At 41.5% G+C, this 12,177-nt stretch overlaps 1 protein-coding gene across 1 annotated transcript in view; it reads left to right on the plus strand.

Annotated features, from left to right (window-relative positions):
• The window catches only part of NEK9 (NIMA related kinase 9), a 347,379-nt gene that overhangs the window by 144,220 nt on the left and 190,982 nt on the right, over positions 1-12,177 (plus strand). The window contains exon 8 of the mRNA XM_053697154.1: positions 3,335-3,399. Within this exon, the coding sequence (XP_053553129.1) occupies positions 3,335-3,399 (65 nt within the window). The remainder of the gene's footprint in view (positions 1-3,334; positions 3,400-12,177) is intronic.

Genomic DNA, 12,177 nt, shown 5'->3' on the forward strand with positions numbered 1-12,177 from the left:
ATACTTTTTCCAAATTTTACAAATTCGATACTTTTGCTTCTTCGGAGGCTATTTTTGGGAGAAAGGTTTTACAAGCAGTGGTGCCTTCCGTTTAAGGTACCTGTCTTGTTCCCTCCCTTCATCCGTGTCCTAAAGCTTTGGTATTGGTATCCCACAAGTAAAGGATGAATCCGTGGACTGGATACACCTTACAAGAGAAAACAGAATTTATGCTTACCTGATAAATTACTTTCTCTTGTGGTATATCCAGTCCACGGCCCGCCCTGGCTATTAAGTCAGGTAGATTTTTTTTGTTTAAACTACAGTCACCACTGCACTCTATGGTTTCTCCTTTTTCTTCCTAACCTCCGGTCGAATGACTGGGGGGTGGAGCTAGAGGGGGAGCTATATAGACAGCTCTGCTGTGTGCTCTCTTTGCCACTTTCTGTTAGGAAGGAGAATATCCCACAAGTAAAGGATGAATCCGTGGACTGGATACACCACAAGAGAAAGTAATTTATCAGGTAAGCATAAATTCTGGGGGGTTTTCGTCCAACCTGGACTGTAATCACAACAGATGCAAGTCTTTCAGGTTGGGGAGCTATCTGGGGATCTCTGACAGCACAAGGGGTTTGGAAACCTCAAGAGGCGAGGTTACCAATCAATATTTTAGAACTCTGTGCTATTTTCAGGGCTCTTTAGGTTTGGCCTCTGTTGAAGAGAGAACCATTCATTTGTTTTCAGACAGACAATATCACAACTGTGGCATATGTCAATCATCAGGGTGGGACTCACAGTCCCCTAGTTATGAAAGAATTATCTCAGATACTTTCTTGGGCGGAATCCAGCTCTTGTCTAATTTCTGTGGTACATATCCCAGGTGTAGACAATTGGGAAGCGGATTATCTCAGCCGTCAGTCTTTACATCTGGGGTAGTGGTCTCTCCATCCAGATGTGTTTTTTAGATTGTTCAGATGTGGGTTCTTCCAGAAATAGATCTTATGGCTTCCCATCTAAACAAGAAACTTCCCAGGTACTTGTCCAGGTCCAGGGATCCTCAGGCTGAGTCGGTTGATGCGTTAGCAGTTCCTTGGTTTTACCAACCTGCTTATATCTTCCCGCCTCTAGTTCTTCTTCCTAGAGTGATCTCCAAGATCATCATGGAACAATAGTTTGTGTTTCTGGTAGCACCAGCATGGCCTCACAGGTTCTGGTATGTGGATCTTGTCCGGATGTCCAGTTGCCAACCTTGGCCACTTCCTTTAAGACCAGACCTTCTGTCTCAAGGACTGTTTTTCCATCAGGATCTCAAATCGTTAAATTTGAAGGTATGGAAATTGAACACTTAGTGCTTAGTCATAGAGGGTTTCTCTGACTCAGTGATTAATACTATGTTACAGGCTCATAAATCTGTTTCTAGGAAGATTTATTATCAAGTTTGGAAGACTTATATTTCATGGTGTTCTTCTCATAAATTCTCCTGGCATTCTTTTAGAATTCCTAGAATTTTACAGTTGCTTCAGGATGGTTTGGATAAAGGTTTGTCTGCAAGTTCCTTGAAGGGACACATTTCTGCTCTTTCAGTTTTATTTCACAGAAAGATTACTAAGCTTCCTTATATTCACTGTTTTGTGCAGGCTTTGGTCCGTATCAAGCCTGTCATTAAATTAATCTCTCCTCCTTGGAGTCTTAATTTTTGAAGGCTTTACAGGCTCCTCCTTTTGAGCCTATGCATTCTTTGGATATTAAACTACTTTCTTGGAAAGTGTTCCTTTTGGCTATCTCTTCTGCTAGAAGAGTTTCCGAATTATCTGCTCTTTCTTTTGAGTCTCCTTTTCTGATTTTCCATCAGGATAAGGCAGTTTTGCTGACTTTATTTAAATTTTTACCTAAAGTTGTGAATTCTAACAACATTAATAGGGAAATTGTTGTTCCCTCTTTGTGTCCTAATCCTAAGAATTCTTTGGAGAGATCCTTACGTTCTCTGGATGTTGTAAGAGCTTTGAAATATTATGTTGAAGCTACTAAAGATTTCAGGAAGACTTCTAGTCTATTTGTTGTCTTTTCTGGTTCTAGGAAAGGTCAGAAAGCTTCTGCCATTTCCTTGGCATCGTGGTTAAAGCTTTTGATTCATCAAGCTTATTTGGAGTCGGGTCAGGCCCCGCCTCAGAGAATCACAGCTCATTCTACTAGATCAGTTTCCACTTTGTGGGCTTTTAAGAATGAAGCTTCAGTTGATCAGATTTGCAAAGCAGCAACTTGGTCTTCTTTGCATACATTTACTAAATTCTACCGTTTTGATGCATTTGCCTCTTCGGAAGCAGTTTTTGGTAGAAAGGTTGTTCAGGCAGCTGTTTCAATTTGATTCCTCTGCTTATGTTTTAAGTTTTTTTTTCTTTTCTATTATGAGAAAAACGTATCTTTTTGGATGTGTATTTATTTTTTTCAGCGGAAAATAGCAGTTTTTATTTTTATCCTTCCCTCTCTAGTGACTCTTCTGTGGAGTTCCACATCTTTCTTGCCAATTACATGAAAGAAAACATTATTTATGTAAGAACTTACCTGATAAATTAATTTCTTTCATATTGGCAAGAGTCCATGAGGCCCACCCTTTTTATGGTGGTTATGATTTTGGTGTAAAGCACAATTATATTTCCAGTTCCTTTTTTTGATGCTTTTTACTCCTTTTTCTATCTCCCCACTACTTGGCTATTCGTTAAACTGAATTGTGGGTGTGGTGAGGGGTGTATTTATAGGCATTTTGAGGTTTGGGAAACTTTGCCCCTCCTGGTAGGATTGTATATACCATACGTCACTAGCTCATGGACTCTTGCCAATATGAAAGAAATGAATTTATCAGGTAAGTTCTTACATAAATTATGTTTTCCCTTACGTTCTTGTGGGTGAATACCTTGGATGAGAGCTGGTTAATAACCATGGCTACTAATCAGCTGATTATTTCACCTGTGCTCTAAAAATCTGTCCTGTTAGGGAGGGACTGGAATTAAAAAAGCAAAAACCTGTACAGTACTACACCAATGGCTGGGCAGGGCAGGGTTTTCCGCATGGACAGCTATTGGTTTGAGAGGCTTTGCAGGATTGAGGCTGCAACATAAGAAACTTACTGTTACTCCATGTGACAACATAAAGTCCCAAGCATCATATTTTTTTAGAAATGCATAATACACAACTCCTGGATTTTCTCCAAGCAAAGGTCACTAGCTATGTTTCCTTCTAGCAAGTGGACACTTAATGTCACTGAATGTGAAATATATATAGAAATAACAAATCCTATTTATTTTCATATTTGTTTTGTTTGTTTTTTCCTTTCTTACCTTTTTATGTTCTAATTCAGGACCCCGATAAGAGGCCGACTGCTGATGAGATCTTAGAGAAGCCCTTGCTGAGTCGCAGTAGGAGGTAACTATGGAACAGAATGTATTACTAAACCGCTTCCTGTGCATTATAATTAATAATAATCGGTTATTTGTAGAGCATGACCATTTATATGTCTCCCTCATAATCCATCCAAAAAATTCTGTTTCTTTTGAATGGCAGAGAGAGTCCACCAATTCATTAATTACTGTTGGGAATACAACACCTGGCCACCAGGAGGAGGCAAAGACCCCCCCCCCCCAGCTGAACCATTAAGTATCCGTCCCACTTACCCTAGTCCCCAAGTAATCATACCTGAAGGATGTAGGCAGAGAACATGCTCTGAAGAAATTGGATTTTTAAGTTTCTTTTTTTTTTTAATAGCTTTTTATTGAAGTCATAAACAAATATAACAATAATGAAACGTCCAACAATAATAACAAAAGAGAATAGTACAATACTAATACCATGATCTTGCCAGATAAACAATACTAGATGTGCCCACATTGTATAGATTCAAAAATATGAAGAGTAATACTCTATGGTGAGTGGTATAAGAATGGAGAAGCTATAGTTGGTTAGTGTTATGAAGGAGCATGGAGGTTTACTAGGCAATAAATCTAAACAGAAGGGGCATATAAATCCCACTTATTAAAGGTATTAGTAAAGATTTTGGACTATCCAGATTGAGACCTCAGATTTTATTTTTTTATATGGTATGTAGACTAGAAGTGACCCAACCTTGTGATGGATAGATACACCATAAGTTATTAATTTAGAAAATATAAAAGCAAGGAAGGGTTGGTTTTATGGGGGTAGAGGGAGGGGGGAAATAGAGTATATTCTCCACATTATCCTGAAAAGCGTTTGTAGCATAATATAAACTAATAAAGTAAGATAAACATGGATTGGCTTGTGTTTGGCCACTTATGGGCCAATTTAGCGGGGAGGGGGATAAGGGGACGCAGCGGGCAAGAGCCGCTCAAAGTGGAGTGGGGAGGGGAGTGGGGGGGGCGGAGCCAAGTAGGGCATGAGAGCAGGTATGGAAAGCCTTATTGGATGGATATAAGGGTGGACTTCACAGGGAGGGCTTGTTATTTACATGACTACTGGGATGGGCATAGCTCCATCAAAGCGGAGTAATTATCTAAATATAGAGTTAAAGAGGGGTGGGGGACATTAGAATATATGAAACATAAGAGATTTCTAGAGGAGCTCCACCCCTAAGGGATTACCAACTATAGGCAGTGTGGGAAAAAGGCATAGGGGTATGACCCGCAGGCAGTCAGTACCGGCGGGAAAGGGAGGGGAGGAGCCCAACAGAGACAGATAATTTTACATAAATATGGAACTCCACATAAGCAATGTCGTTACACGTAGGGGTGAAGAACTATAGTTACATTGAGTGGAGATTGTCATAAGGTTATGGGCAAATCTGTAACTTTAATGACACAGATACAATATAATATAACATTACACAAACAGCCAACAGTAAACATGTAGGGTACTTTGTATGGGGAAAGAGTTGCTCAGGAGAGTATGATAATGAGTGAGTGGGTGAGTACTTAAACCAGGGGCGTAGCATTAGGATGAATACGATATATTTACCAACAATATTTAGTCAGGGGAATGTCGCTAGGCACTAGTTTGGTTAGGGCGTAATAACTATTTCTTAATTTGAACCTGGTCAATTGAACATGTCATAGGTTCAAGCTATCATGAGAGTAACATACTCTTATGTAAGAGATAAATAGCAACCCATCCGTCCTCAAATTAAATAGGTGTATGAGAAAATATATAACATTATAAAACACTGAGTGAAATAGTAAACGGAAAAATCTGACAACTGTAAAACAAACATTTCACAACCCAGTACTTAGACCATAATGAAACTGAAAGATCTACCATCCACAGACTTTCAAAAGTCTCAAACGAGCTAGGAATGTGATATAGTCTAAATGTTATATTGAGGCTAAAATAAAAATAATACCAACTTGCTTTAGTTTAAGAGAGTATATCAAAGAGTAGTCTATCTATTATCCTCCCAGTATAGCTTGTGTAGGATGGTACATGGCTACTTATATTCTAGCTGATAGGCAGTTCGTGTGAAGAGTACTATGGGAGGAGATACATAACAGAAACTAGAGATATAGAGGGAAGATCGCCCATAATTTATAAAAAATAGAATAAAATAAATTTATGCTTGATATATCATAACTTCAGGGAGAAAGAGCTAATAGAACAATGTTTTTGCAAGTAGGAAGTCTCTTTAAAGATATCGCCTCAGTTAATAAGCCACCCACACTGTTACAGCTAGGCCATGGGGTGCATGATGTTAACAGACTGATACAGCATATTTTACCTGCTATCACAACATTCTAATGAAAAAACAATAAAAAAAAAGATAGGTATGTTATGGACAGCATGATATGTAGAGCTTGGCATAATTTAATACCAAACCACCAAAGATAAATACTCCACAAACAACTAATGACATCACAAAAATGGCGTATAGAGGGTTCAAATAATACTATAGTATAGATCAACCACAGATATGGGATGTATAATATATGACCATTCATAGCAAGAAGTAAACAGGCATGTTGTCACTCCCGGACCATTTGGGTAAAATATAACATTGGCCTCAAGTATCTTTGAACTTTTAAATAATAAAATTAACAATAGAAAAGGTATACTAGACTATTACAGAAATGTCAAACTCTGATTAACGGCATATTGAAACAAATACTGGAGAAGTTTTCTTAGCAAGTAGACAAAAATAAATTGCCTAAATCTCTCAAAGACCCCAGAATTTATAGGGACTTTGATGAACACATTGGGATTAATCATCAGACACTATAATCGTCATCTAAAAGACCCAAGTAATGTGCAGAGTCTCAAAAACAAAATCCCTCTATATAAATAAAAGGGCTCTACGAATATCTGATGGAATAGACTGCAGATCAATAGTCTCTAGGTCGACAGCGTTCTAGGAACAACAGTCCCGCAATGGCTTCAGTTGTCCTCCACGGCTCTGCAAAGTAAAGGATTACTATCCTACACCGCCTTTGTCAAACTTGCTCCGCAGTGCATGTGTAGGCTTCCGGCTTATAACGATAATGGTGACCCATACAGGACAAGGTGAGCCATCCACTCTAGTGCAGGACATCACGGTTGTAGATAGATAATTTAGCGCTGGAACGGTAGGGCAAGAGGAGTTGGGTTTCAGCCGCTGCCCCACGATCTTTTGCTTGCGGTGGGGGAAGTATACTCTTAAGGCCACTCGAAAATCACCATAGGCAGCTGGATCGATGCCTGCAGTGAATCCCTCTTCTTTATCAGTCGGACAGGCGCAAGGCGGCACTCGCCGACAATCCTCCACACTCTGCGGGTTTGAAGCATGTAACCCAGCAAATAGGCTTGCGTCTAGTGTCTCCACAGGGTCCGGCTGCATTATATCCCATCCAGCTTCAGCTTGTTCAGATAATGAGGTTGGCTGACAGCTCTCGCTGCCTAGTATAGTGAGCGTTGCAGAACAAAAGAGGTGAATATCTTGCAGTAGGTCTGCATGGTGAGAGTCCATAGCTTGCTCCAATACCCAAAGTGCCTCTATGATGACCGCCGCCATCTTGAGCTTAAAGACAGCGTGTGTCTGGGGGTTTATTTTTTCTTAATCTCCCTGCAGGTCTTCAATAAGAGAGCAAATTTCCTCCCTTTCACGGACGATGCCCTCAGGGTCAGTTCAGTAGTGCTGACATTTCAATCCCAGATCAAAATTTGGGCAAACAGCCTCCATTATTAGAATTTAGAGCCAGGAGCTCTGCCAGGTTATGTCTAGCTGCTTCGGCAGTTGGCTCCGCCCCCTCGGATTTTTAAGTTTCTTAATGGATTGTTTCCTGCAAGAAGGGCCAGGGATTTTGGTGAAGTTTAGCTACTGGATGTCGCAGGGAAGCTTCCCTCGCATCCTTACAGTGTATGCCTGTAACACCCCCTCTGGCAACCAGTGTAAGCTTACATTGCTTTCCTTTATGTCTCAGGTCCCTGTCAGAGGATGGATGCTGTTGTCAGACCTGGAGGTTATTTTTTAACCCCTATTGGGGGCTATAGGGTGAGAACTGGCATATCCCAGGTGACCGGATGGCACCTACATACCCTCATCAGGTTTATTTGCCCAATATTTATAATTAGATCTCCTCTGGTTGGGATATTAATAGTGGCTTGAGCAGCTACCTCGGGGATAGCCTTTGGACTGCAGGGTTTGCCACGACCATCAGTTTTGCACCTGGTATACCATTTTCCCGGTTCATTTATGCATATTATAGGAGTGGGACTGTGTTTTCAGACATAAGGGGCTAAGCTATGATCACGATCGGAGGCCTGGGCAGCAGCGGATCCTCTTCTCATCTGAGTGACCATCCGGGAGGTGGTGAGTGCCCCGGGCTCTGCACAGGTTAGATAGAGGTGCCCAAAGTTTTTGCCCAGCTCATTCAGTTGTTTTTCAGTTGTTTTCTTTTTTAAGACACAATGAGTCCACGGATCATCGTAATTACTAATGGGATATTCACCTCCTGGTCAGCAGGAGGAGGCAAAGAGCACCACAGCAGAGCTGTTAAATAGCTCCTCCCTTCCCTCCCACTCCAATCATTCTCTTTGCCTACGTTAGTGATAGGAAGAGGTAAAGTGAGGTGTTAGATTAGATTCTTCAATCAAGAGTTTATTATTTTTAAAGTAGTACAAGATTGTGCTGCTCTGTTCTAGGGTGTAGCCGTAGTCCATATCAATCTCTTCAGTAGAGCATTGGTGGCTTTAGAGGAATGTGAACTGGTGGGACATAATTCTCACTGCGCCTCCCATACATTTGTGCTGCCCTAATCCTGATGGCCTAAGCAAGATTACTCAGGCTTCATCATCTTCCACAGGGCTATGGGAGGGAGAGGACCTCACAAACCTGCTGAGCTGCCCTGCTGTCGGGCAGAATACAAAGGTAAGTGCTGACTTTTTTATTCTGGGTCTGAAGCACACAGAGGATTCAGGACAGAGGAAGTATAGCTCTTTACTGGGACATTTAACTCCTATATATATATTAAGGAGGATTCTGTGACAGCATGGTAATGGCAGGCACTGGGGCTGAGGAGAGTTGCTTTTCTGGGGGCATTTGAACCGAGTTGGATTCAATAGGGCTCAGGGAATATGCCCAATAGACAGAGAGGGCTAATCTGTTTGATGTAATGCACTCTTATACCTTAATCGGTATTACAATTTGCCCCAGGTTCACAAAGAAGGGGTCAGTTAGCTCCCGGTAGTCGGTCTCTAAGAATAATTATGGCGACTGGGAGAACGTGTATGGTTACGCCCACGAAGGGCGGGGTTATGTTTGGCGCCATTTTTCTCAGCGGCGCAATTGCATTCTCTAGATTTTACTATGCTGAGCTGTGTGATATCACGCCCACGAAGGGCGGAGCTATGTTTGGGGCCGACTAGGCTGCACTCGCTTTATTGTAAGGTAGAGCGGTTATTGCTTACTAACGCAGTACTCTTCATTTCTTTGGGTCCGGATAGCGCTACAACTGCGCTCCTGATCTGTTTTGGGACATGAAGTTCTAAGGGTGAACGAGTATTAGCAAGATTTCACTGAGGTTAAGTCGGTGCTACAATATTGCGTGCTAATCTAAGCACTTTTTCTGCACACAAAGATAAAAAGTTTGTTTTCAAATTTAAAGTGACAGTATTGTATTTTGTCTGTTATTTTTTATTAAAGAATTTCAGCTATTTATTTATTTATTCCATCCTTTGTGTTTTAGGATGAAACGAGCACACAAAAATTAGTTACTTTTTTAATTTAAAGAGACAGTAACTTTTTTTTTATGTGTCAAATTTAAAAAAAAAAATCTCTCTTTTCTGAACTTTCTCCTTATAAGGCTTTTTGCTGTTTAGGAGTCTCTTGACTATGGTCAATTTATGCCACCATTTCTCCTATAGTGTCCCACTAAATGTTATGGCCCACATGCAGTGCTCTGCGCATCCTATAATACTCCACTTGGAGTTACTTTGCATTTCATAAATTTATAGGTTTTCCCACAAAGTAGAAAACATTACTTTAGGATTTATTTTCAATCATTTCGGTCTGGACATATAGCTCAGCATGCTAAGGCGCTGTGGCTGAGCTCTGTAGTAACCCAAGGGTTACAGGTGCAATCCCTGGTGAGGTCCACCCAGCTTTTCATCCTTCTGAGGTTGATACACTGAGCAGCGTCTTGAGACCCTTATAAGATAAAACAGAATGGAGGGGCGCCTCATGTGTGGTATCATCTATTAATTAACAATGAGTCACAGAACTATTGCCAAATGGGTACTCACAAATTTGGAGAGCACACTTATGTGCTGGTAGGGGCGGGTTGCAGAATTAGAAAGGTGTGACAGCTCACCCACTTGAAGGCGCTCTTGGCGTAAGATGGTGGTGCAATAAGGGAGACAAGAAATACGGGCACCACATGTGATGACTATTAATGGTACAACCACAACAGATTCCTTAATGTGGAGGGTACTCTCATATTCCCAGAGCACACCAATGTGCTTGTAGAAGCAGGCTGCAGATTGGTAGAGTTGTGGCAGCTCACCCAAACTCTAGGTATCTTGATATTTGTATGATAATGTGTTCCCTCAGGTGCTGGGCTGGTCTCTCATAGGTGAACAATGGCAGATGGTGGGTAGAAATGAATCCACTCAAAGGATAAAAGATATATCCAAATTTATTTAAAAAGCATAAAAGTTTAAAAACAGCACAATGATTGCTGATGAGAGTGGATAACAGGGTGTCCAATAATCACCCAATCATGCAACGCGTTTCACGGTTCACAGACCGTTTCATCAGGCATAAAAAATCATAATAAATCATGCTCTTGAGACCCTTTCGGGTGATTAGCAGCGCTTTACAAGTACACAATCACTACAATCATACTTGTAATGACTGATTAATTATAAGGATGATTGATTCAGTAGTTGCTATCCCGAATGCCTCTTCCTTGTTACCTGAAAGGAAGTTACTTCGGGATTATCTGGGAGAGAATTCTCAGACTCAGATGGAATAATATCTTTATTTGATTCTGAGGTTGTTTTCTTTCAGTTTTTTTAGCTTGAACACCTCCATTTGTTTCCTTAGGAGGTTTTAACTACCCTGGGCGAATCCAACACTACCGGCGTAGTCTATCCTAGTTCATCCAGTAAGTTATAAGGAATGGAAGAGACATTTCCTATAATTAAAAACATTTTTCCCGTAGCCGACTCAGCTCTTAGCTAAGAGAACTACTATACCCTTATAGGATAGATGGATTTTCGTAGGTCCTATGGAAAAAAATTAGTAAGGGGGGGGATGTACACCAGGGCTTACAATGGCAACCAGCTGTGTACTTTACTACCGTCACTAGTGCAACGGCATATTGGTTTGATGCGTTGTCTGATGCTACTGAATCAGAAACTCCCCTGGATGAAATCCAGGATAGGATTGAAGCTTTTCAAGTTGGCTAATTCCTTTATTTCAAATTCTTCCCTGCAAGTTATCAAACTGGGAGCATAGGTTTCAGGTTCTCTGTTCCAGCTCACAGAGCCTTTATGGCTAGAGCCTTGTTCTACAGATGTGTGCTCTAAGTCTAAGCTTTTAGAGATTTCTGACAAGTGGAAGACCTTGTTGGGACCTGACTTGACGGAAATAATCTCTTTTGAAGTTTAAAAGATTTTAAAAAAAAAATGAACCTACCTACACTCACAGCAGAGCAGCAAACCGCGCTCACTTTGCCAATCTCCCTGCTTGAAATCAAGCACACCAAGCCCTTTTAAGGCTCCTGGGCCTGATCGGTTCCCGGCTCAGTTCTATAAACAGTATATACATGAACTGGCTCCGTATCTTCTTAGGTTTTTTACCTCGGCATGCAGCACTGGGTCCTTTAAAGAGGAGTTTCTTCAGGCAGCCATTATCACCATACCCAAACCGGGCAAAGACCCCTCTATCTGTTTGAACTACAGACCGATCTCCCTGATCAACACGGATGTTAAGATCTACTCTAAGATCTTGGCCACCCGTATCGGTAAGATGCTGCCGGACCTAATACATCCTGATCAGGTGGGGTTCATCTACAACAGAGAGGGCCCAGACAATACCAGACGCCTCATTAACATCATGAGCGAGTCAACCAGGATGAAAAAGCCCTTCTCGGTTATCTCCTTAGACGCCGAGAAGGCTTTCGATCGAGTCCGGTGGGACTATCTATGGGAAACGCTACAAGCCTTTCAGTTTCCGCCTGAAATCTGCGTAGCTATTAAAGCCTTGTACTCGACCCCAACAGCATTTGTCAGAGGGTTGGGTTTCCGAACCTCACCGTTCAAAATATCGAATGGCACCAGGCATGGGTGTCCTCTTTCACCCCTGTTGTTTGCTTTGGCGATCAAACCTCTGGCCATGAAAATCCGGTCGGACACGTATCTAGCAGGGGTTAGACTCTCGGGCTCGCTACATAAAATAGCACTGTTCGCAGACGACGTAACAGTCTTCACCACGGACCCGGCCAAAACAATACCTAGATTGCTGGAAACTTTAGAGACTTTTGGAAATCTCTCCTACTACAAACTTAATACAAACAAAACGGAAATTTATTGGTGGGGATATCCGCCAACCTACATCCGCGAGCTAACGGACAAATATTCCTTTAAGTGGTTAACCGAGCGGATTACCCACTTAGGGGTTAAGCTGTCTCCTAGTGCCCAACAAATGATTAAAGATAATTACATCCCCCTCCTAGTGGAACTAAGGCAGTTAAAGGACAAGTGGGA

This window comes from Bombina bombina, chromosome 1, assembly GCF_027579735.1.
Source record: "Bombina bombina isolate aBomBom1 chromosome 1, aBomBom1.pri, whole genome shotgun sequence".
Lineage (NCBI taxonomy): Eukaryota > Metazoa > Chordata > Amphibia > Anura > Bombinatoridae > Bombina > Bombina bombina.